The 26,986-nt window shown below is 45.8% G+C and overlaps 1 protein-coding gene across 1 annotated transcript; it reads left to right on the forward strand.

Moving 5' to 3' along the window:
- On the forward strand, nucleotides 1-20,752 carry tnfsf14 (TNF superfamily member 14). Its single transcript, XM_051920292.1, has 4 exons — nucleotides 1-453; nucleotides 6,895-6,968; nucleotides 10,993-11,120; nucleotides 19,692-20,752. Exons 1-4 carry the CDS (start codon nucleotides 256-258, stop codon nucleotides 20,102-20,104), a joined length of 813 nt encoding a protein of 270 aa, XP_051776252.1. The 5' UTR covers nucleotides 1-255; the 3' UTR covers nucleotides 20,105-20,752.
- Nucleotides 20,753-26,986: the final 6,234 nt, after the last annotated feature.

Here is a 26,986-nt window from a genome sequence, read left to right on the forward strand (position 1 = left end):
ATGGTGGTCAGCCGTATCGCCGGAGACTTGCTGCGTTTTGTGTCGCGGTGCAGCGCATCACGGGATGGCTCTTTAAGTGACACTCTGTGATCACGAGGGCTTCTTCTTCACTTCGTCTTCACACAGTAAAGGGGCGCACTGCCTGACCCACGCCTCACTTTTATGGACTTCATTCCAACTTTCTGCATCACCGTTATTAGCTATTTTTGATATTTTCTACTGCTTGATTTTTGCTGAATTTTCAAACTGCCAAAAATGTCGGATCCTAATGTGTACCCATCCGTATTTGTGGTGGACGGCAAGGTGAACCCCGTGTCCTTTCCGCCAGATCGGCGCAGGGCGCATAAGGTCAACACTCACCTGCTGGTGCTCTACGTGCTGGTCATCCTTGCTTTCTCCGGACTGGCGATCGAAGGGTACTATCTGTTCACCTATCGGACCAAAGAGGACTCGGTAAGTAAGTACAATGGCAAGCAGTAGCGATGCAACGGGGCTGGTGCCAGCTAGATTGGGCACGGGGCGAAAGAGGGTAGCGATTGGGTTGTAGAAATTGAGCTAGAAATCTGAAGAAACTTAAATAAAAAAAAAATATCCGTTCTCGCGCAGCACATTTGATTATCTGTTCATCCTTCTCCTGCACCCGATACTAGCGATAAAAATATCGAAAATATTCACAATATTAACACACGGAAAAACGCGTAAAAAGGTTTAAAAACCAGGACCGAAAATGAAAATCAGCATCAGCATCGGATATAAAAATGACTTTAGTGTCTTCACTCAGCAATGAACTAGCGGCCGTCCCGTCCACGGCTGGTGCCTGCATTGGCTCGATTGACCACGGCTCCGATCCGGATACGCGGCATAGAAAATGGACGGATAGAAGTACGGGTGGCAAGAATTAAAACGTGGAGGATCAGCTCACTTTACTGCATCGCGCGAGGTTTAAAAAGCAGTCTAATATAAGAACGAAAACGGGGCGCATTAACTTTTATATTTATGATTTTAAAGAAAGTAGTTTCAAAATGAAATCACAATCTTCTGTACTTTTTCCCTTTTCTTTTAAATTGATGACACATCATGTGGCTGACACCTTTATCCAAGGCGACTTTTATTATACATTTCTTTGTTTTCCAAATTGGAGCACAGTCAGTCACACAGTGGTAGTAGTGGGATTTAAGCCCAGAGCCTCGTGGCTTGAAGGCCAAAGCCTCACCCGCTATTATTATTATTATTATTATTATTATTATTATTATTATTATTATTATTATTATTATTATTATTATTATTATTATTTCACTTCACTGCCTGCACCAGAATACACGAAAAGGGTCCAAGCAGTAAATAAGCAACGACAGAGACAGGCGCAGTTGTGTGAGCTTTTCAGCGCCCACAACCCAAAAATCACACAGGTTGAATGAACTTTGATGAATATCTTTTAAAGGTGTGATTGTACATAATTATCAACTAAAACAATCAACACACTCAAAGCCGTGAGGGTGAGCTAGCTAGAGTTCAACCCAAACAGTAAGGGCTGTAAAACGGTTAAGACCTTTATTCAAATACACTCCCTTACAATAGTCCAGTGAGGTTTACGTGGCCCGCCTGTATCAGGTGGGCACCATTTCGACCTCTTTAGAGTCACCAGTTAGGCGTTGGGACTCTGCAAGAAGACTCGAGTACCACACAAACGCCAAGAGAACCGCGCAGAAGCCTCCTAGGCAGCGGCTTCTAACGCAGAATACTGCCAGGCAAAAAGCGCTAACCACTGCGCCACCCGCCAACATTAGTGAGCATTTCAATGTTTAGACCTACAAACACACACACACACCATCTCATTCGCATACACTAATAGATGTCTCTTCAGAGATTCAGGTGCTAGTGGACAATAGCGCTCTGCAAGCACACACAATACACACACACTAAATTCTGAAGACATGTTCGTGTAGATTGCTCTGAATGAATTTGGCATCAACTCATTCATAACTGCCTAGAACTTTCAAGCAGTGAAGGAGTCAATTTGGCTATTTTAAAATACTTAAAGGAATCCAAACCGGGGCACTCCCTCATTATTGACAAGTCTGCTTTTACAATCTTTGTGGGACTTTTTTTTCTCTTTCTCTCAAAATTTGTCCCACATACTTTTAGCTAACCCGCCCACACGCGCCCACACATACAGAGCATCAAGGCTTGAAACCCGTCCGAAAAACCGCAGACCCGTAATATGGCGCGTTCATAATACACAAAAGGGGGCACCTGCGAGCACGCGCGCGCTCACAGCTACGCGCAGTCTCCGTCGCACAAACGCGCGCTCGGGCTGAAGCCCGTTCTTTTTAACGGAATTGTCCCGTGATGATAAAAACCCTGAAAAATGCCCGAGTCATGAAATGATTGCTTCCACTAAAGTGTCGAAAACCGAAACTCAAAGGGGAAGGTTAATTGCGGCTGCACCCACGTCTCCCTGTCTTGGTCCTTACAGTATTTCACATTTGTGAGTCATTTTGTCGCGGGTGAACATTGACTTTGTCAGCCGGATCAACGCAGACTAACGTTTCAACTGGAACTTTCTTCTTAACTCGCGGTTTGAACACAAACTGGATTTTTTAAAGGGTGTGGATCTGAATTCGTAGTAATAGTAGTAGTAGTAGCAAGTTATTATACAAAGGTAGACTGCCGTTTTAGAGTTCCAAGGACCAGGGATCCCAATTTCAGCCCGGTCCGGCCCTTTATGGTGTTCCTCCAAGTTGCTTACGCCATTCTCTTCGTGTATCTCTGACGATTCTAACCTGGCAGGTATCACCAGGTGTGGGTGAATGTGTGAAGAAAGTGCTCTTTGATTTGCACATGTGTCCACTTGAATTTAAAAATGTAAAAAAAAAAGGTGTGAGAGAAAAATAAAATAAAAAGGAAAACCACTAATGTGCGAGTATTCTCGGCAAACCCCTATCACGCAAGCGCTGGGTTGTTAAAAGGGCCAGAGGGGTCCTGGTGCGATAACCTCCATAAAGCCACCAAGTAACCCAAACGGCTCGAGTGCACGGTTGGGTGGTGTGGGCTCGACATGGCATAGCCCGGCTAAATGACCGGGCTGGTTTCTTCTTTCTGGCACTTGCCAAAAATGTAAAATAAAGTGTCCTGTTACTTTGTGCGCCCTGTCATGGACGGTGATGGTTGCCCCCTTTTCCCTAATATTACTGTGATGGGGGTCGATCCTTGCCTGTTTCGATAACGGCCGGGTAGTCAGGTTTTGATTAGAACTCTGGCTGCTTAGCCATATTTGTTTACCAGCTTAATAACTAAATCGTGGCAAAGTATTACTGTTTTATTAATATTTTTGCAACAGGTTCAACTGAAGATGTATAGCTGATTTAAAGATGTCTTGTGGCAGATCTGAAGCAAAGCTTGCACTAAAGATTGTACTCACAGGTGGCGCAGTTAGTAGTGCCACTGCAGTAAGGAGACTGTGGAAGATTGTGGGTTCGCTTCCCGGTTCCTCCCTGTGTGGATAGCGCTTTGAGTACTGAGAAAAGCGCTATATAAATGTAATGAATTATTATTACTATTATTATTAAAGACACCAAAACAGTAAATGTAGCTAATCACCTAACAGCTTCAGTGATTCGAAAAGCGGGCGAGATCCTCTGATGGTGGTCAGTGAATTGTCCTTCTGGTCAAACCTTAGATATGACAGGCATGGCCTGTTTAGCTCAGCAAAGTGGAGACGCGGGCTCACTCGGACTAAGACTTCTGTGCCCCTTTAAACCCCCCGATAACAACCTCCTAGCGTTTGAAAGGCAGCGTCGTATCGAGCCTGCATGGTGGCGGATGTTAAACCTCATTTACAGCTCAGGCGAGCAGGCGCCAACGTTCAGCGTGAGGCGCTTAAGTCGGTCAGACCACCAACAGCAGCTCGAAACTGCACCGTCCATGCAGGGAACGACATCCATGCGTGAAAAACGCACTGAAACTCGACACCAGGGGGCATGTAGGGCCGTGGAGGAAACGAGGCTGCGCAACAACAGCACGAGCACTTCACAAAAATCTGAAGTTAAGCTGACCCACTTAAAGAAACCAGAAAGGGGGCGAGCATCACCAAGGGTAGGGTCGGATATGTCAAATGAACACATTCAGATAACATAAATAAGAACAAAGAAACAACAAGACTTTAGAAAGAGCCTAAGGGGGCTCAAGACAGCGAAGAGCGGGGGCTTTAAACTGACGGACTCATCAGAACAGATGCAGGGTGGAGGGCACGTCTGAAATTCTAATTTGGTTATTGATTTTTAGTGTGCAATTCATTTTTCACAGTTAAATATATTTATTCTGCATAAGGGTATGTGAAAGGGGCATAGACGTTAAATACTGCATATACTGTGTGTAGTGTGTATAGTGTACATATCTATCTATCTATCTATCTATCTATCTATCTATCTATCTATCTATCTATCTATCTATCTATCTATCTATCTATCTATCTATCTATCTATCTATCTAATCCTGCCAACTACGCTATCTACAGTATCTCACCAAAGTGAATACACCCCTCATATTTTTGTAAATATTTGATTCTATCTTTTCATGGGACAACACTGAAGATATGACATTTTGATCCAATGTAAAGTAGTCCGTGTACAGCTTCTATCACAGTGTAAATGTGCTGTCCCCTCAAAATAACTCAACACACAGCCATTAATTTCTAAACCGCTGGCAAAAAAAATGAGTACACCCCTAAGTGAAAAACGTCCAGATTGTGCCCAAAGTGTCGATATTTTGTGTGCCACCATTATTTTCCAGCACTGCCTTAACTCTCTTGGGCGTGGAGTTCACATGAGCTTCATAGGTTGCCACTGGAATCCTCTTCCACTCCTCCATGATGACATCACGGAGCTGCTGGATGTTACAGAGACCTGGCGCTCCTCCACCTTTCCCACAGATGCTCAATAGGGTTTAGGTCTGGAGACATGCTTGGCCAGTCCAGCACCTTTACCCTCAGCTTCTTTAGCAAGGTAGTGGTGGTCTTGGTGGTGTGTTTCGGGTCGTTATCATGTTTGAATACTGCCCTATGACCCAGTTTCTGAAGGGAGGGGATCATGCTCGGCTTCAGTAGGTCACAGTACATGTTGGCATTCATGGTGCCCTCAATAAACTGTAGCTCTCCAGTGCCAGCAGCACTCATGCAGCCCCAAACCATGACACTCCCACCACCATGCTTGACTGTAGGCAAGACACACTTGTCTTTGTACTCCTCACCTGGTTGCCGCCACACACGCTTGATACCATCTGAATCAAATAAGTTTATCTCGGTCTCATCAGACCACAGGACATGGTTCCAGTAATCCATGTCCTTAGTTTGCTTGTCTTCAGCAAATTGTTCCCAGGCTTTCTTGTGCATCATCTTTAGAAGAGGTTTCCTTCTGGGACGACAGCCATGCAGACCAGTTTGATGCAGTGTGCGGTGGGAGTGTGGTCTGAGCACTGCCAGGCTGACCCCCCACCCCTTCAACCTCTGCAGCAATGCTGGCAGCACTCATACGTCTATTTTCAAAAGACAACCTCTGGATATGACACTGAGCACAGGCACTCAACTTCTTTGGTCGACATGATGAGGCCTGTTCTGAGTGGAACCTGTCCTGTTAAACCGCTGTATGGTCTTGGCCACCGTGCTGCAGCTCAGTTTCAGGGTGTTGCCAATCTTCTTATAGCCTACGCCATCTTTATGTAGAGCAACAATTCTTTTTTTCAGATCCTCAGAGAGTTCCTTGCCATGAGGTGCCATGTTGAACTTCCAGTGACCAGTATGAGAGAGTGTGAGAGCGAGAACACCAAATGTAACACACCTGAGACCTGTAACACTAACGGGTCACATGACACCGGGGAGGGAAAAGGGCTAATTGGGCACAATTTGGACATTTTTCACTTAGGGGTGTACTCACTTTTGTTGCCAGCGGTTTAGACATTAATGGCTGAGTATTGAGTTATTTTGAGGGGACAGCAAATTTACACTGTGATACAAGCTGTACACGGACTACTTGACATTGGAGCAACGGGTCATATCTTCAGTGAAAAGATAGAATCAAATATTTACAAAAATGTGGGGGGGTCTACTCACTTTAGTGAGATATCTATCTATCTATCTATCTAATCCTGCCAACTACGCTATCTATCTATCTATCTATCTGATCCTGCCTACTATACAAAATACAATCTATCTATCTATCTATCTATCTATCTATCTATCTATCTATCTATCTATCTATCTATCTATCTATCTATCTATCTATCTATCTATCTATCTATCTATCTGTTCCTGCCTACTATACCAAATACAATCTATCTATCTATCTATCTATCTATCTATCTATCTATCTATCTATCTATCTATCTATCTATCTATCTATCTATCTATCTATCTATCTATCTATCTATCTATCTATCTATCTGTCTGTCTTTGCGGTGAGTGTCTTCTTTATTTATTTAATTACTAATACATATATGAACATACAGGAGTATATTATTAGAAATTGTGAAGTGTGTGATGACACACCTCTTACCAGTGTATTCATCTTTCCATTCCCTAATTCTCTCAGACCTGTGATGTCCGGTGTCATGATGTTTCCTTGTCCAAGAGACGCCTGTACCTTCTAAGTGGGACATCTCTGAGGTCTGAAAGCGGAAGTCCTGTGCTGCTGCTCTAGTTATCAGTTCTCAGTCGCCCAGCTTGGCCTTTTTGAGTGGTTTGTAACCACCAGGCCGTTGGCTCTGCTCTTGGCAGCACCGGTTCAAAACAGCTTCTCTTCCTGTGCGGTGGTCAGTGTTAAAGCAGATGTGGGACGCACTCAGCAAGTAAATGTCACCTAATTAGTGTCTTTCTTTCTTTTTTTTCTTTGCATGTTACAGGACCCTGCAGGCAACAGCGCTCAACAGCAGACTGGAGGTGGGTCACATCATATTTTGTTCCAGTCCTTAGCCTCGTAGTGACAATGACATACTAATGATAGTAATAGGAGGGTGTGAAGGGTGAGGCTGAAGTCTTCCTCAGCAATTTATGTTACTCTCATTATTATTACCATTATAATTATTATTGCTGTGGCTGTAGTGACCTTAAAAGTGCCCAAGTCTTTAACATGACATTATTATTATGATTATTGTTGTTGTTGTAACATTAAAAGTGCCAGAGTCTTTGAAATGAAATGATTATCCTTATTAATTTTAATGATTATTCTCATTATAATTTATTTCCTGTATGCCAGTGATTTCTGATTATAAGCCCGTATTCCATCATCTCCATCTGTTCCCTAAATTTCAAACTTCCGTGAGGCACTTGCTGTGAACTGCAGAGGACGTCTCACCCCCCAAACCTCAGACCCAATTCAGAAGATGCAATTCCAGTCTGAATGACGATCCTTTATTTCTCCAAAGAGCCCAGACAGGTGCTGTAAGCATGACAGACACACAGACCCCTCGTGCCCTTTACCCCTTCATTGTGCCCTTCTCCTCCTCTCCAGTTGCTCTCAACTCCGACTTGCCCAGCTAAGGATCCTTCGTAACCCGGACCAGGCCGACTTCTGGCTCATCAGTGTTGTATGTTGGATGACCTGAACCTCCGCATGATGGGGGAGCTTCCTGGCAGTTCCCTTGGGCAGCACCCAAAGACACCAGCAGGGCTGTGGGTGAGAACTACAAGTCCCACCCAGTCAAGCAGGAGCTCTGCCAGGAGGACTGTGCCACCCAGCATACTGGGGAAGGACATGGCACAAGGGGGTTGGGGAAGGGGGCAGTCTCCCACTGTCCTTTTATTATATTGGCCTCCTGACCAAGAAAAGCAGTGTCATAATCCCATCTGGGATGCCAGCCCACCCATGCCATTTGTTCCTGTGCCATTCAGATCTGCTGGTAACACCTAATTGTCCTCAGGTGCAGGTGGGTTTCTCTCATCCTCAAAAAGGCAAACAGCTGACTAATTCTAGAAGCTGACACCTCTAAATGTATTCAACATAAAGAGGCTGTCACTGCCCAGATGCCCAGATGCCCATTATCTTAAGGCTGCCCAGCTATTTCCTGCTCAGCAGCCAACCACCGAGGAGTGTCTGATAGAGGAGCATTGTAATGATTTGGGTGTTTTAGAAGATTCAGTTCTACAGTCCATTTTTTTTACATGATATGACTTTATTGTCATTTTCCTTTGCCATTTTTGTAAATTTTTTGCCACCATTTTGGATGGTCTGGTTTTGTCACAGTGGGCATCTGTAATGACCGCACAGAAAGAAACAGTCAGAGACGGCTTTAGATTACAACTCAGGAGATGAAGTCAGAGAAGCAAGTTAAGAAAATGGGAACGTCAAGCAGAGCCCAAAATGTAAAGATGACATCGGGGTCACAGGGGGCGTAGCAAGTCGGTGACAGTTTATCAGCCAATACGAGAGGCGAGAGGCGCAGTCAGGAAACCAAAACGAGTCCAAGCCAAGAGGCCAACTTCATCAAATCTGCCGCACACCAGGCTCTTAGAAGTAACCTGAGTACTCGACAGTTCACAAGTACATGATGCCAACTCACATTACGCACACCTCCAGTCCTTCAGCTTCACAACAACCCTAGCAACCTGGTATTTGTACAAAACCAATATGGCGTCGCAGGAGAAAGAAGTCAAAAAGAAATTTTAATAAAAATTTTTTAAAATGAATGAAATCACAGCGCTGCTGCCTCACAGTTAGGAGACCCGGGTTCGCTTCCCTGGTCCTCCCTGTGTGGAGTTTGCATGTTCTCCCCGTGTCTGCGTGGGTTTCCTCCCACAGTCCAAAGACCTGCAGGTTAGGTGGATTGGCGATTCTAAATTGGCCCTAGTGTGTGCTTGGTGTGTGTGTGTGTAGTGTGTGTGCCCTGCGGTGGGTTGGCACCCTGCCCGGGATCGGTTCCTGCCTTGTGCCCTGTGTTGGCTGGGATTGGCTCCAGCAGAACCCCGTGACCCTGTGTTCGGATTCAGCGGGTTGGAAAATGGATGGATGGATGAAATCACTGAATTGTTTTCACCTCCAAAAATCCCCCAAAATGACAGCTTAACAATTTTTTGTCTGTTTTTACCTGCATTATTATCAATCTTTAATTTAATATTGTTTTTTGTATCAGTAAGGTGCTGCTGGAGTATGTGAATTTCCCCTTGGGATTAATAAATTATCTATCTATCTATCTATCTATCTATCTATCTATCTATCTATCTATCTATCTATCTATCTATCTATCTATCTATCTATCTATCTATCTATCTATCTATCTATCTATCTATCTTTTAAAGGTCAAGGGAAATGATGCCAATGCCATACAGTTTACTGTTGCTATCACATGACACACGACCTCACTATTTAAGATGGAGGCACAATATCGCTAACCTTCCATGCTTATGGATAAATAATAAAATGTTACCGTGTGTATTAGTGTGGAGACACTCCAAGTATTCGGGATATTCATTTTGGTTTGGTGGATCTTGATGAGCCACAACCCAAAGTTTTCATCTTGAACATTCCTGATCACAGCTTTTCTTTCGAGTCCTGGTCCTGTTCAATTTTGACCTTCCATCTCAGGCGTAACCCACTCGAGTTATTAGAACGGGGATTTATCACTGGGCGCTGAAGAAATGTGACTGCTGATTGGTGACGCACATGAATCAGCGCCAGCGCTATGGCACGACACTCAATGAGAGGCGCAGAGGTGGCCTCAGACACCAACACTCCACCACTTAAGGCTAATTCTAGAAGGGAATGGACACAGCAGATTGGCAAGTGGGCCGTTCAATCCAGGGCTCGCTCTAGAAGCTGTGAGTGGTGCCACCGCCATGCCCTTTGCTTGGAGTGGCATCATCACAGACAAACATGGAGACCTGAGAGAGGAGCCAGGACTGGGGAGAGCGAAGTGTGGAGGGTCTGGACACAAAACAGTGAATTTACAATTTGGGAATGTCCAGGGGGGCGTTTGATGACCTACAGTCACGTCTGTTATTTGCTTGGGTGGGGTGACTTTTTAGAAAACACACAGCAGTTGAGCTGAATTAGCAGGCTTTACATATTTATTTATGTTTTCTTTTTCTATTTAATATTTCTGTAAAGAAAAAAATAAAACGTAACCGTTTTAACAATCAAATTACCATAAATAAAAGCTGTTGGATTTCTGTATTTAAACTTCCAGAAAAACAGATACTTACAGTGATGGTGACATTTTTAGTTATCATTTTACAATAGTTTTAATCTTACCTTGGTAGTTCTGTAACATTTGCTTTTTACTTCAATTAATTAAGCAAATTGTTAAACTTAATATAAGGATAAAATTCAATGAAATTAAAGTATAAGGTTTAGCTTTACACATTTACCCATAATTCTTGTATGCAAATAACGGAATCCCGCTCTCCCGTCAATGCACGACCTCGCAGTGTTTGTGCAGTCAGAGGCGGACTACGGTGAACTTTTTCTTAACGAGCGAATCTCAAAGACGGCGGTGAACAGCGGAGAACGATAACCGACCAGCTTTAACGTAAGCAGAGCGGGTCAATCCATCAGATGACGTGCTCCAGGAAAGTTCTGGACAGGGACGGGCGCCATTTGTGTAACTGAAGGGGCACGCGCTCTGAACACCAAGGGGGACTCGAAGTGTAATGATACTGAAAGTGCGCTACGGACACCGATGGGTGCCGTTTTCCGATCCCCACCCGGCTAGTGATCCATTTGGGCTTCGACTGGCACTGAACGCCAAGTTTTAATGTGAGCCCGTTTGGGAGGCGATTATAGTTTGGAGGACGTCAGCCTTTAGTAATGCATGCTGCCGTTCTGTTCGTTTAATTTTATTGAACTTTTTTAGTTTTGAGGATTATTATTGTTATTATTATTATTATCATAATTGTTGGATTATAATCTATGCCTGCCTGATGACGTCTGTCTGCCTCTCACACAGGAGCCCGTGGCACTGAAGTCAATGCTGTTAATGGACGAGGTATTATTTTCTTTTATTCAGATCACTGCACATATCTAAATGTCAGCTTTCCCCTTTCTTTGTGACTAACGGCTCTGTTTTCTTTGCTTTTTTTCTTGGTGAACAAAAAGACGTTGACGGCAAGGGAAAGGCCTCGGCGCACCTCACAGGTGAGTGCTTGTGTCTCCTCAATGAAGGACTGTACAATTAGACTCAATCGGTCAGCTTGCCGAGTATAGCGCCTTTCATAGCCAAAACACGAGAAACACAATGTGAAGTGCTAGCAGGGCGAGAAGGAGGCAGAGGCTGAGAGTCGTCCTTGACGGTCCACTGAGGTGGGCCGCTCATGTTGACTCAGCTGTGGTCACTGACTATCCGCTCTTCAGCTCGTCTGTGTCACCGCAACGCCACACTGCAACGCTGGGCCACGCACTTTGGCTTTGGTAGCAGACAGAAAATCAAAAGGTTACCCACTCAGTGTCACTGCTTTTGACTCACTCGGCACTCTTTGGCGTGTCAGTTCATCTGATTCTCAGTCCCAGTTTCACAGAAAATGGCGATGGCTGCGTTTGTGCAATTTGTGTAAAGTTCCCCACGATGGCCGTCACCTTAGAAAGCACATAAAAGCACAGGCTTGGAGGTTTAGTCCTCGGCCAAAGCACAGAGTGTGACCCTGAGGAAGCCACTCCACCTTTACTAGAGTGTCCAGTTTAAACAGTAAGTGGAAAACTCTTTAGATATAAAAAAGGCACTATATAGAATAGCAATGTTGAAGGTTTAATTTCCCCCTCTTGACTGACAGTGTGACCCCGAGGGACCCATCGTTACTCCAGTTTAATGAATAAAGGGACAGCTGGGCCTTTACTCTGCTCAATGTTGTACAATATGTGGAAAACTCCTTAGCATGGCCTTCACTATGGAAAGGCACGAAATAAAATCACAACTCCCCATAACCAACACAGTATATTCAAATATGTCGGCTTAGAAAATACAGAGATAATTGCATTGTATAAATAAAACTCCTTAGCATGACCTTCACTGTATAAAATCAAAATGCTGGAGATTCAATCTCTACCAAAAACTCACAGTGTGACCCTGAAGAAGTCACTCAGCCTTTACGGTGTCCAGTATAAGTTACACAGTATGTGGAAAACTCCTTAGCATGGATGTCACTTTGGAAAGGCACAATGCTGCAGGTTAACACCCCCCCCCCCCATAAAATTTAACAAGATATCAATTAGTTATGTCAGTTTTAAAAATACAGAGATAATTGTCTTGTATATGTAAAGCTCTTTAGAATGTCCTTTCTCATGGAAAGGCACAATATAAAGTCACAATGTTAGAGATTCAGTCTCTACCAAAAACTCATAGTGTGACCCTGAGGAAGGCACTCGGTCTTCGTGGTGTCCAGTATGAGCGACACTGAGAGAGATGGACAGTATGTGGTAAACTCCTTAGCATGGCCGTCACTATGGAAAGGCACTATATAGCATACACACACTTCAACCCTACGTGAGTCACTTAACTCAAGTGTTCACCAGTTTGTCGTATGTGAGGACAAGTGTGTTGTGTTTGTGAAACTCCTCAGCATGGCCATCACTATGAAAAGGCGCTATATACAGTCACAATGCTGGAGGTTTAATGTCCCAGATGACTCAAAGGGAGACCTTTTGGGAGTCATTTAATCCACCTGTGATTCATTTTCATGAATATGGAGACCGTCTGGGTGTAAGTCTAAAATGGTCTATGTCATGTAAAGGCACTATATATATAAAATGAAAATCTTCTAAAAGCTCAAAGTGTCCCAGAGTCAGTCAGTTAACCCCCAACTGTGCCCATTTTAAGTCATCCCGGGCAGACTGCAGAGCAGGTGCAAAGCTGAACAGAAACGGCCCCCACTTTATAAAAAGCTCTAAATAAAACAACACTGCGGGAGATTCGCACCTGGCCAATGGAAAGGCACTATATAAAATCACAATCTTGGAGATTCGGTCTCTGCGAAAAGCTCAAGGTGTCCCGGGGTGAGTGCTCAGTTCATCTGAAGGCCCCCCACCTTATGAAAGCGCTACACGAAACCTCCGAGCTGAAGATTCCCTCCTCGCCATTAGACAGGCGCCTGTGAGACCCCGACGAGCTCTGCTGCCTACGGCACGGAATAAAACCAAAGTTTCGTGTTGTATAAAACTTGACCTAATTAGGACAAGGCGGGGGTTTATAAAATCGCTTCAACTCGAGTTCCGTCAACTCACAAAAAATATTCATCCGTATAATTTCTGCAATCTTTAGAGAAATAATAATGATAATAATTAAAAAAAAAATGTAAAAATCCCTCGGAAAAAAAAACCTCAAAGAGTGGAAATGAGCAGTGGGCTCGTGTGCCACCGAAGGGGCTGTCGAGGCGGAGGCCGGCGCCGCTCCATCTCCGCCTGCCCCGTCAGCAGCCCAGGCTCGTCTTCACTGCCGTTTGTTTCCACCACGTCCCTTTCTCGCGGCCGGGTGCTTCGTCGCTCCTGCGGCTGCGGGGTTACTGAGGTCACCGGATGTCTTCTGACTCGAGCCCGGATGAGGACCCCCACAGGCGCCCGGGTGATTTATCTCCTTAATGGAGAGTTTAAGGATGCAGCGCGCGGTCACCGGCTCGATGAAAGCTGCACAGTACTTCTGACTCTTTGTGCTTTGAGGTGGTTTTGTTATCGGACTGCTGTGGATTCGGGGAAAAGCCCCTCGTTGTCACGAGCCCCCGCACGCGTGAACAGAACGCCCTGATGACTGAACTTCAAGACGCGCTGTGAACGGACACACGTGATTAATGGAGCCCACTTATAAACGGGTTTTCAGCCCAAACTGAACTCTTCAGGCAGCGTCTACAACGGAAAGAACATTTAAAAAAGGAAGAACGCCATGTCCGAGCAGAAGTGCAGTCAGTGGTGGGCAGAGATCGGAGTTTGGAGGACGTGGACATTACTAACAACATTCAAGTTGTCGTGAGAACGTCGCTGCTATCACACCATAGGTCGCACCCGAAACCACCGACAGTGCACGGGGTCTTCCAAAAATCACCGGGAACAAGAAGAGTACTTTAATATGGAGTGGAACGGGGCAGTGGCGTCGTTAAGGAAGGGCTGAATTGTAAGAGCCTCAATGCCCACCCTGCACTTCGACCTATTATCTGTGAATGACACACTTGATACCCCAAGCCGACCACAACCCCATGCCCCCCACCCTGCCTTTGTCAGGCAATCACCCTTCAAAATCCTCAACCCCTGTTCCTGGTTGTCTCTTTCATTTAGTAGTTGCCCAGTATTCTTGGGTGGGGTAGTGGGGGGGTGTTTGGGGGCTAAGCATTGAACAGTTTTACTCCTAGGCCAAGCTTCTTAGTGTTAATGTACAGTGGCTAACCTGTAGGCCCCCCAATTATGATGTACACCCTACACTGATGCCTAATTCGCCTTAATGCTGGCACCGGCCCTGTGTTTGGTGTATCTTTGATATGAGACTACTGTATACGCGTGTGGCATATCGTATGTGACTGAGAGAGAGGCAGGAGGCTTGCTGCTATTGATCAGTTACTGGATGTGATAGAGAAAAAGATCAGGAGCTTGGCACAGAAATTCAGGGGGTTTGAGCCTCTGAAGTCCCCCTGTTCCTGAAGCCACCAAAATGGAAAATTACATTTAGATCAATAAAGAACTGAACAGTAAGCTGCGTCGTGGGCAGGACGTACACCCCCAAAGACACGCAGGTTAGGTTAGGGTGTGTGTTTTTGGGGTGTAAGTGAGTGTCCAGTTCAGGGCTGTTTCCTGCCTGACCTCCAGTGTGGCTGGGGTGGGCTTCACCCCCTGCTGTTAGACTTGTACAGTAAAGGCTACGGATTTTAAAGTGGCGACCAGGAGAGGAAACACAAATGAGCAGAAAGTCGAAACGAAGGGTCGGTCTGGTCAAGCGTCAATAGCTGTACGTTTATGTAAACCCTGGAAATCGGAGTCACGGAAATCAAAGCAAAAGTCACAGTCGGGAAGTCTTAATAGTACAACTAAGCATACGTCCGCATTACTACTTTTTCATTTAGAAAACATACAGTGGACTTGATTCTCTATTTTTTGCCCACACAAACCTGGCGTTTTTAACCCTAAACAGACAGAGAATTTGGAAAGTGCTGACTGTAATCGCACTCTGATTGGATCCTGCTCATTACGTAGCCCTCCCCTGATAGGGTCTTGCTCATTATGCAGCTCTTCCTGATTGGGTCTTGCTCATTACGTATCCCTCCCCTGATAGGGTCTTGCTCATTATGTAGCTCTTCCTGATTGGGTCCTGCTTATTGTGTGGTGCTCCCCTGATTGAGTCTTGCTCATTACATAGCCCTCCCTTGATTGGGTCTTGCTCATTATGCAGCTTATTCTGATTGGGTCCTGCTTAGTATAGTGCTGCTCCCCTGATTGGGTCTTGCTCATTACGTAGCCCTCCCCTGATTGGGTCTTGCTCATTACATAGCCCTCCCCTGATTGGGTCTTGCTCATTATGCAGCTCTTCCTGATTGGGTCTCGCTCATTATGCAGCTCTTCCTGATTGGGTCCTGCTTAATGTAGCCCTCCCCTGATTGGGTCTTGCTCATTACATAGCCCTCCCCTGATTGGGTCTTGCTCATTATGCAGCTCTTCCTGATTGGGTCTCGCTCATTATGCAGCTCTTCCTGATTGGGTCTTGCTCATTATGTAGCCCTCCCCTGATTGGGTCTTGCTCATTATGCAGCTTTTCCTGATTGGGTCTTGCTCATTATGCAGCTCTTCCTGATTGGGTCCTGCTTAGTGTAGTGCTCCCCTGATTGGGTATTGCTCGTTATGCAGCTCTTCCTGATTGGCTCTTGCTCATTACGTAGCCCTCCCCTGATTGGGTCTTACTTATTATGCAGCTCTTCCTGATTGAATCCTGCCTATTGTCTATCCCTCCCCTAACTGGATCCCGCTTCCTACCCAGTGTCACTACAGCGTCCGCCGATGTGTGTGTGCCCAGTGTAGGTAAACACCCATGTCATACGTGTTTTTGGTAGTTTTAGTTTGGACGGAGATTCTTTCACAAACAGTATGAAAACACTAATACGGAAGGATATCATTTTTATTCACAAGCACCATTTTTAAATGAAAACATAGCGGTGCAGACATAGCCGAACACAAACACCAAGATCATTTTTTCCTTGATATCCACACACGTCCGCCGTGCCAGTTCTTGCAGTAATGTCTTGGTGACGTCAACCACATAACTTCAGGAAGCAACCATTGGTGCGTCACGGCGATGGCCCCACAACAAGATGGCTTCTCAACAGAGTCTACCTGCAGACCTCCATGGCTGCGCTCCGTTGGCGGAGCAGTGACCTCTGCCACCCTTTGCCTTATATGTCAGCGTTGTTATCAGATACGGCTGGTCATTTGTTCCTTTCCCAGCTCGCCCATTTTGGAGGCGTACCCCGCACTTCATTGCAGATTACACGGCTCGGATGGCAGGCACGCCGAGTTTTCTTTTTGTCACGTTCTATCGTTCTCTTTTGACTCTCTTTGGAATCAACGGAGGAGCTGACTAAATTGAAATGCCAGGCCGCAGTCTGCTTACTCGGCCTCATCATATCACAGTCTCTGAGGTTGGCGTTAACTGTATCACCCACAACAGAAACTCAAACACATCTTTTCAATTTCCCCACTGTGTGCAGGCCGTCCTGCAAGACTGTATATTTAAATGAGAAGTTAATACCACCATGGAAGGGAAAAGGCCCCCGCCTCCTTCAGATTTCACACGAGGCCCGGCTGAGTGGGCTCCGCTGCTGCTGAACGTGATGCTCTTTTTTTGAGTGCACTTAGCATGGAGGCCACCGTCACAGTCGTCTCAGATGTGAGGCCTACCCTGGTTGTGAAAGGGAAACAAATCCACTTCTTATAAATGCGTGAAGCACGTTAGCAGGAGGACTCCCCCCCCCACCACCACCACCCGCCTTGAAACGGCATCCTGCCAGTGCCGACTCTCATTCTGAGCAACTAGGGACACGGTGTCATCATCCTAAGCAATGTGCGGAGGTTCGTTTGAAATGCCATTTTACTGTTCTGTCTGCCTTGTTGCCTCCAATCGGAACGACTAACACGCATTCTGAGCAGGGAACAAGAAACGTCCGCTGAGCTCACAGCACGAAGAAGGAGAAGAGGAAGAGGAGGAGGTCCTGACAGTTTCCTATTTGATTTGTTAGTCTGTACCTAAACAGGGCTGCTCACGTGCTGTAGGTCAGGTATGCTGGGTAGCCCAGCGGTTAGTCCTCTTAGTGCGGAGCCTGAAGGTCCTCCGGGGTGTCGTCAGCTTTTCTGTACGCTTATCCCGTTTCCATTCCAGGTGCCACACACGTTCTCACTCACCCGGCCTCCTGAGGTACTTTAAACCAAAATGTTCAGCGATGATCTCTCATCAGATCAGTTTTGATTCTTTGATTCAAAGCCTGGAGACCGAGAGACACCACCGCCAAGACGGGAGACACAAAACGTGGCCAAAAGGTCAGTAGCACCAGAAATCAAACGAGAAAAGTCTGAAGCAAAGGACGCAGAAAAGGGTTTTGAATCCGCAACTTGGAGGAGGAAGTGACTCTTAGCCGACCTTTTAACCCGTCGCGTTAACTACCCGCGGGTCACGACCTCTGAGGACACGCCCCCGCCCCTCGGCACAGTCCTAACGACGGGAGGCCAAAGCAACATCTTGTAAAGTGCTTAGTATGAAAATGTGCTCTAGAAACAAATGCTGGGTGGCATGGTGGCGCAGTGGGTAGCGCTGCTGCCCCGCAGTTGGGAGATCGGGGACCTGGGTTTGCTTCCCGGGTCCTCCCTGCGTGGAGTTTGCATGTTCTCCCCGTGTCTGCGTGGGTTTCCTCCCACAGTCCAAAGACATGCTGGTTAGGTGGATTGGTGATTCTAAATTGGCCCTGGTGTGTGCTTGGTGTGTGGGTGTGTTTGTGTGTGTCCTGCGGTGGGTTGGCACCCTGCCCGGGATTGGTTCCTGCCTTGTGCCCTGTGTTGGCTGGGATTGGCTCCAGAAGACCCCCATGACCCTGTGTTTGGATTCAGCGGGTTGGAAAATGGATGGATGGATGGATGGAAACAAATGCTTTTAAAATGCAAGATGGCAGCCAAAATGCACCCAATAACTTGTCATGGAGACGACAGAATGAAAACTTACTGTGAGAAAAGTCATCTGCGCCTTCAGAACCCCCCCAAACAAGTGACACATCAAACAAATCGGTTGTGTTGTGATTAAAGGTTTTTTTTTATCTCAAGCGTATTCCTTACACTTAAAAAATTCATCTTTACGTCTATTCGGAGGTTTGCTTACCCGGACCATCCGTTTGTATTATTTGGGGACTTTATTTTATAATCGTGAATTTAACAACGTTATCTTTGCCGCCATTTTGTTTTGGTAACTGGTGGCCACCATTCTGAGAGCCTTGTGGCACCCATCATGCACTGGGACCTCATTAAGAGTATTGAGACCCCAAACGACCAAACGTGGCTGACGACTGTGCGGCTCCCTGCTTGAAATGAGGCTTTGAAGTTTGGTCGTTGCATTGCAGGTTTTGTCGGTCGATTCTTTTCCTTTTCCGGTGTGTCCACCAGGGGGCGCAGCACCCACCCAAACCCCCGACACAGACAAGTCTTTGCAACACACAGGCTTCATTTTCAACGGGAAACGCTTGCCTTTCGTACCTTAAGCAGCACACGGCACTTTCTTTTCTTTTCCTTCCTTTTCTCTTTCTTCTTCCTCTCCTTCCCGCCTCTACTGGCTTCCCAAGTGAAGTGAGGCGGCTCCCTTTATGCTGTTCCTGGGAGTGCTCCAGGGGGCTCGTTAGCCGGATCGGGAATCAGGCCCAATGTAGTGTTCTGCAGCTCCCCCTGGTGGCCCCCACGGAACGCAACAGGGCTGACCTGAACTCCAACTCCCATGAAGCCGTGCAGGAATCTGTGGAGCCATAGCGAGCCAGGAGGGCTGCCCTCTAGTGCTCCGGGGGGGGAGGCAGCATCTTAGCAGCATCTTAGGACCCCCAGCAAAGTAGTGCACCGGGGTCCGTGTGCTGATAGCAAAACAGAAACATACATAGGCATCAGAAACATCATGGACCCTTATGCTCCTGGGGCCCCCGGCCAGTGCCCATTGTGCCCATACGTTAAGACAGCCCTGGTCCTTCCGGTATAACAGGCCACGCCCTTCCATCACACCGATGTGACCTCTCCTTCGTTTTCATTGACCTTCTTATTCTCTCCTTTGAGAACACACAGAAAATCTAAACAGAAATCCAATCGTAACACTCAGGTGACAAGATCAGCAACTGGAGTCATCGAGTCTGACAAACCAGAAGTCGTGTAATGTGACATCGACTGGCTAAACTTGGACATTTTGTGTTTGTTCAAAGTGAATAAAAGAGTTTCATGTCCTAACATTGTAATGGCAGACCTGCATGATCCTGTGTTATGATGAACACATCTCACTAACTGGGATCACGTCAGTAGAAGTCACTAACAGAGTCAAGTACCAATAATTACTTAAAGTAACTGCTGTGCATTTTCATTTTTCTCAGGGCAACCAAAGCCGTGGCCGTGCCTCTCCTGCTCGGTTTAGAATTGCTCAGCATCCCACCGGGGCTGTCTCTGGCGCTTTTGACGGCCATTACTGTCGTATCATTTCTATTGTTGTAACGTTTTCCTTCTTAACCCCCCCAGGTTGTAACTGCAGCAGCCCCGGTACCGCTGGCCCACTGAAATGGGAGTCCAAACTTGGAGAAGCCTTCACCCATGAAGTCGACTATACAGATAATGGGAGTCTGCTGATCAAGCACGAGGGGTTCTACTACATCTACTCCAAAGTCTTTTACGGGGAGATCGCGTGCAAACAGAAGCCCACGTACTTCAGCCACGCCATCTATAAGAAAATGCCCTCGTATAAAAAAGAAATCGAGCTGATGCTGATGAAGAAGTTCTACTGCATCGACTCGTCCGGACAGTGGCTCGCCAACAGCTACCTGGGCGGCGTCTTCCACCTGCAGCCAGACGAGGAGATCTACGTCAAGGTGGACAACAAGGAGCTGGTCCGCCTGGGGACGGCAGAAAACTTCTTCGGTGTCTTTCAGGTTTAGCGTCCGTCACGATAAAGAGAACTGAAAGCCGATGGCCGACAGCACCTGAATGTTTGGGACTGTGGGGGAATTCGGCCCTGATGTGCCCCTTCTAGGGGAATGAAAGAGACCTCCAGTCACATATTTAGCACCTTATTCTACCGTAAAGAAAAGCGCTAAAGAGTTTATTTATTTCAAGTGTCCCCATTTCCCGTCGTTTTATATATATATATATATTTTTTTTCTTTGCTTGTTTCGGTCAGCTCCATAGAAGAGGATCGTACTTTATGTCTTTTCTTGTATTTTAACACGTATTTATTGACTTGGCGCACAGGTTTCTCGTGCAGACCGGACGACTCGACGAGAGATGAGTCAGCGTGCGTCTGCAAAAAAAAAAAAAATGGAAAAAAAGTGAAAGTGGAATCCACACGGAAACAAACAAACGAGGGAGCTCGTCTCGTCTGCCGGGCCGCCTCTCGGGCGTGACATGGCGGAAACGGCGTTCCTTTTGTGTCTCTCAGCTCGAAAGTCACTTTCATCTCTTTGTTCCTTTTGGCGTCGGCGCGAATGAACGGAACTGAATTAGAGGACGGGTGGCATGGACTCCGGCGCAGTGTCTGTTAGGGCAGCATCTTCGATTCAAATCCCCGCGGCATTGGGCGTAAGGCAACGGGCGACCGCAGGGGCCCACATCTTTAGGGGCGCTGGAGACGACATGAGGAGAACCTGCAGACTCAGCACTGCTGACTGCAAAACTCCAGTCGCACAGCAAGCAGGTGCAGGTCCAGAATTTAGGTGGCTGAGCCCATGAAGCGCCGAAGTAAAAGTATGCGTGTGGGATGTGTGGGAATAAAACCGAAAGTTCTTGAAGTTTCATTTATTTTATTCTTTTGTGTCTTCTGCACTCCTAAAAATAAAGCGATTGTCTCGATCGCCGGTACTAATTATGAAAGGAAAGTTCAACAAAAACGTGCAGGGACACCGTTGGAAACTCGTTCAGGGTAAAGTTCCCACAAGCACTGGGACCTGTTTCTACACACAGAGTAGTGTGGTAGACAGCAGGAGCTTAGGAACCATCAAAACTCAACTTGATGTGATTTACTGTGTTGGGCCGAATGGCCTGACCAGATCTAATGTTCTAAAGGTGGTCCTGCAGAGCGGTGCCATAGGGGGAACCATTTTTGGTTTCCAAAAGATACCAAAACAATAAAAAAAAGTGGAACTGGACTCGTGTGGAAACTGACAAACGAGGTCACCATCATCAAAAGAGTCCTTTCATTTATTTAGATCCATAACATCCATCCATCCATTATCCAACCTGCTGAATCCGAACACAGGGTCACGGGGGTCTGCTGGAGCCAATCCCAGCCAACACAGGGCACAAGGCAGGAACCAATCCCGGGCAGGGTGCCAACCCACCGCAGTAGATCCATAACAGGTTCCATAAATTTCAATGAATATATGGTAACAGTTTTGTGAAATTTCAAAGCGTTTGTACTTTTTGATTTGATTTTCTTTATTAATCCCTGAGAGCAACTAGTCTTTTTAAAAGGACCTGAACAGAATCCATTCAGGCTTTTTGATCTGTTAGTATCCTGCCAACTACGCCATAATGACTTCCATTTTGTCCATGCCAGGTAGTTACAGGGAACATTCACACATACGGCACACAAATAAATAAAGGAGCCAAAGTGGTGAACCATTTGTGTGTTTCCCTAAAGACCCGTGAAGAATTTTTATTTATTTAGAACTGTAAGCAATTCCGTGAATTACTAGGAATAGATGTAGTGTGAACTCAAGTAAAATAATAATTCTTTGCATTTATATAGCGCTTTTCTCACTACTCAAAGCACTCAGCATTTACAGGTTAAGGGCCCAACAGAGCAGAGTCCCTACTGGCATTTGAACTGGCAACCTTCCCATTGCCAGTGCAGATCCCTAACCTCAGAGCCACCACTCCACCTAATGACCCCTTTTATTGACTAACTAAAAAGATTACAACATGCAAGCATTGGAGGCAACTCAGGCCCCTTCTTCAGGCGAGATGTAATGTCTTGTCCAAACGAAAATGAATTACGTGTCTGTGGATTTTATCATTTGTAGAACTGACTCTGTGGGTACGTCATGTTGTTTGAGGTACGTTTCACATGCCAATATGCCCTCATCATGGGGGATGTTTGAGTAAAGGGCCTCAACATCCATTGGGGCCAGTAAGGTTCCCTCAGGTAAGGGGTCTATACCAGTGGTGTCTTGGATGAAGCTGGTGGGACTGCAGGCGAGGGGTTGGAGGATGAGCTCCACCCAACCTGTAAGGGAGCCGATTCCTGAGATTAGAGGCCTTCCTGGGCTCCCTTCTTTGTGGATTGTAGGACGCATGTAGAAGTAGCCCATTTCGGGGTTCTCAGGAATTGAACTGCTTACGTGACCCCTGATGTCAAGAGGAAAGCCACTTACTATCTTTTTTAGTTCCTTTTTGTGGAGATCTGTGGGGTCTTCCTGTAGTTTGTAATAATGTGTGGTATTGGACAATTGTCTTTGTGCCTTCTGTATGACGTCTGATGTGTTCATGATAACTAAGGCTTGAGGGGGTCCTGAGCTGCCTCGAGAGCTCGAGGGGTCACTACATTCATAATGGCTAACACGGTGCAAGACCCTAGTACTATAAGAATAGATGAAATCCCAGCGGGTTCCCGATTCTGAACCCTGTATTCAATCACACAGGCGCCGCTCAGGCTGTTTCGATCTGTTAGTATCCTGCCTACTACGCCTTAGCGACTTCCATTTTGTCCACAGATTACACACATCTTCAAAGCTCAGAGATCCAGCTTCTTACGCAAAGAAGCCTTCGCAGAATGAAACGATTCTTTGTCAAGCAACGGCGCCATGAGAAACCGCACCACCCAGAAAAGTGCCATCTTACAAGCGTGGCTTTTATCGATATGTTTTTTTTATCGATGTGATTTTTCTTTTTTAATAGATACGGTTTCCGTTTTTCTTGCATTATCACTCGTTTGTTTGCATTTCACTTTGTTTCTTCTGAAGTGATTATTTAGCAAAGGTTAAAGAAAAAAAATAAGAAACTCGTCAAGTGTGAGTGACAAACCAGTGCCAGCTGAATATTTCAACGGCGTTGCCTGATATTCAGGTCATTTTTGGACACCTCTTTTTGTGTAACTTTTGATTGTTCATTTTGATTTTGTTTTCCATTTGATGCTTCTGTGGGTGTTTGAAGTTCTGTTTTGTGACTCTTTTCATTTGATAAAAAAAAAAATAAAATAAAAAGTCTTTGAAAAAGCCCAGCAGCTTATAGCGTGGAGAGCGTTTACTAGCAAGTGCACCCATTCTGTAAGAAGCGCCCATCACCTCCCGTTCAGGTTTTTATTTTCTGTGTCGCTCTGCTGTTGTGCTGAGGGGATTCAAACTCGAGGATGTGGCTCACCACTTGTGTTTTTTTATTCATATTTTATGAGTTTTAATATTTCATAGCCATTTGGCTCGAAAACGTTTCGATAGAAACACATTACAATAAAGAGAAGGGGCGCCGGTCACCGCGGCGATGTGTCTGAATGGACAGGATTTGTGACGCTGTGCCCTCGCAGTCTGACGACTTGTCACTGACGTACTGCAAAGACCAGGGTGCCAGGAACTCGTCTGTGACCGTGACTTGCAATCCTTCAAACTTCAAGAAAGACACCGACTGACCAACGCTTGCCTCATTTCCTTTTGAGTTATTTTTGCCGCCGATTTCACGAGCGCAGAGGTCTGATGGGGGAGCTGAGGTGATTTGTGTGCTGGCCACGCTGATCGGCCTCCTGTGTGAAGACCGCGATACGATTGGTGTCTTGTGGCCTGAAACCCCCAGCATGACATGGGCCTGCTTCTTAAATCTGAACAAGTCGCCTTTATCTTAAACTAAAATAATCCGCCGCTTCTCACCCCAGACGTCCAGCAGGGGCTCGGATTAGAGCGGCGGGTCCTCCGCGCCAAGAGGAGCCAATTGAGGTGGTTCATTTTTTTTGAGCATCCGATACGGACACCTCAGACACAACCAGCCGACCCAGGGCTCGCTGAGAGGAGTGTATGTTCAAGGTGGCCTGGGAACACCTTAGGGTCCAACAGTATGAGCTGGTAAGAGGGTCTGGGGAAAGGGGCATATGGAGAAGTGGTGGAGAATGAATGAATGAATGAAGTAATCTGCCCATTTTTATCATTCTCCACTTCGGGGAATCCCAGCAACATTTTGAGCAGCAGGGTAGAAGGCCACCTTGGTGGGGATGCCACATACACATACAGCACACAAATGAAGGTGCCAAAGTGGTGATGCCACCGGGGAACCATTTGTGTGTTCCCTAAAGAACCGTGAAGAATTCTAATTTATTAAGAACTGTAAGACATTCCATGAATTGCCAAGAACAGATGATCACAGATTTATGAAATCCCAGCAGGTTCCAGATTTATGAACAGACTCTCCCTGTGTCTTGATCTGTTAGCATCCTGCCTACTACACCTTAAGGACTTCCATTTTGTCCAGAGATTAGAAACATTTTCAAAGCCCAAAAGTCCAACTTCATATGCAATGAACCCTTCGCAGAATGAAGTGATTCTTTCTCAAGCAGTGGCACCGCAAGGAGCCACACCACCCAGTAAGGTGCCAGTTGAGTTTTAGGAGTGAAGCTAGCCAAGTGGCACACTGAGCAGGCCGTGTCTTTGAGATCTGGGAGAAGGCCTAGGTGTGCCTTTAGGAAAACTGGACCGACAATCAGATCTAAAACTGGCAATGGCCCATTTTGATACCCCTCTATGCTGAGGTTCTTTGTGGTGCCATCTGAGCCCAGAGTTAGGAAAGTGCTGTCCTTGGCGTTTGAAGGTGACCCCAAACTTGGAAAGCAGCACACTACAGTCTTAAAGATAAAGGTGCCAGAGTGGTCCTTCAGAGCAATGCCATGGAGGAACCTTTTTTGTTTCCATAATGAATTGTCCACATGTTTTATTTAGATCTTTAACAGAAGCTGATGATGCTGAACTCAGAACTGAACCTGCAGCTCAGGCACAGAATATCAGAAAGCTAACAATTAGGACACCCAAACTTTTAACTTGACAAAGTCTCCATAAACTAAGAGTGATTACAAGCCATTGACCTGTGGACTCAAAATGCCATCTCAGACACACTTGTGTGTACAAACATCTTTTCTGATCTGAACCTGTTACAACCCAAAAAGACTGGACGCTAGGCGTGTGTTTTGGAATTTACCTAGCAGGACGGTGGGCCTGAGACAGCAGGGAGCCTGGACGAGATGGGGGTCTGCAGTGCGGCGTTACCTGGGAAAGCATCCTGAGGGTGGACTACCACTGCATCCATTTGCTGATCTTGGCTGCGTATGATGGTCTACCAAGTCTACTGTATGTTTGGGGGAAGAGCGAAACGCAATCCTGTGGAAGAGCATTCCTCCAACACAGCTGCCCAAAGGCCCTTGCAGAAGGTCGCTACTGCTGGTGGCACAACCGGGTTCTCAAAGCACTTACTGAAATTGTAGCCTCTGCCATTACCACCAGCATGAAGATCAGGGCTGGGCAAAAGCTCACCCCATGGCCAAGATCAACCGAAGGTCTCCTCACCCCAACTGCAGACTGGCAATGGGCGGTAGATCTGGGCAAGCTGCTAAGGTTTCCTGCAGTGTCTTGTTCTATGCCATTTTGTATGGGATTTGTAAAAGCAGTGTTAATGTTCTGATGCACCATCTGTTGGAATGACAAAAGCATTTTATTACTAAAACTGTTTATGATGCCTCATCTTTTGGAATGACAGGGAACTGGACAGACATACAGATGGACACACAGGCACTTATCTTTTTATTAAGGTGGACATTTGTGATGCGCCATCTGTTGGAATGACAAACACAATGCATTTTATTACTGCATGCATTACAAAATACACCTGAATAGGTTGCTGTAGACTGGCAGTTGAGCGTAGATTTGAGCAAGCCTGTAATGTTTCCTAAGGTCTCTGTTCTATGCCATGTTGTATGGGATTTGCAAAAGCAGTGTTAATGTTTGTGATGCACCCTCTGTTGGAATGAAATGCAATGCATTTTATTGCTAAAAACATTTGTGATGCATCATCATTTGGAATATCAGGGACATGTACACCAGATGGACATACAGACAAATATCCTTTATTAAGGTGGATGTTTGTGATGCACCATCTGTTGGAATGAGAAAAGGATTTTATTACTAAAAATGTTTGTGATGCCACATTTTTTGGAATGACAGGGAACCTGACAGACACACAGACTGACACACAGGCACTTATCCTTTTATTAAGGTGGACGTTTGTGATGCTCCATCTGTTGGAATGACTAACACAATGCATTTTATTGCTGCATGCATTACAAAATACATTTGAATAGGCTGCTGTAGACTGCTAGTTGAGTGCAGGTCTGGGCAGGCATCTAGTGTTTCCTAAGGTCCCTGTTCTACTGTTCTATTTTGTATGGGATTTGCAAAACCAGTGTTAATGTTTGTGGTGCACCATCTGTTGGAATGACAAACACAATGCATTTTATTACTAAGAATGTTTGTGATGCATCATCTTTTGGAATGTCAGGGTCATGTACACCAGACGAACATACAGGCACATATCCTTTTATTAAGGTGGACGTTTGTGATGTGCCATCTGTTGGAATGATTAACACAATGCATTTTATTACTGCATGCATTACAAAATACATTTGAATAGGCTGCCGTAGACTGCTAGTTGAGTGCAGGTTTGGGCAGGCATCTAGTGTTTCCTAAGGTCCCTGTTCTATGACATTTTGTATGGGATTTGCAAAACCAGTGTTAATGTTTGTGGTGCACCATCTGTTGGAATGGCAAACACAATGCATTTTACTACTATATGCATTA

Source organism: Erpetoichthys calabaricus, chromosome 17 (assembly GCF_900747795.2).
Source record: "Erpetoichthys calabaricus chromosome 17, fErpCal1.3, whole genome shotgun sequence".
Classification (NCBI taxonomy): Eukaryota; Metazoa; Chordata; class Cladistia; order Polypteriformes; family Polypteridae; genus Erpetoichthys; species Erpetoichthys calabaricus.

Coding starts and splice junctions, on each gene's coding strand:
- tnfsf14 (XM_051920292.1), top strand. CDS start 256: ATGTCGGATCCTAATGTGTACCCATCCGTATTTGTGGTGGACGGCAAG. Junction 454..6,894: donor ATCGGACCAAAGAGGACTCG/GTAAGTAAGTAC, acceptor TGCATGTTACAG/GACCCTGCAGGCAACAGCGC. Junction 11,121..19,691: donor GGCCTCGGCGCACCTCACAG/GTGAGTGCTTGT, acceptor TAACCCCCCCAG/GTTGTAACTGCAGCAGCCCC.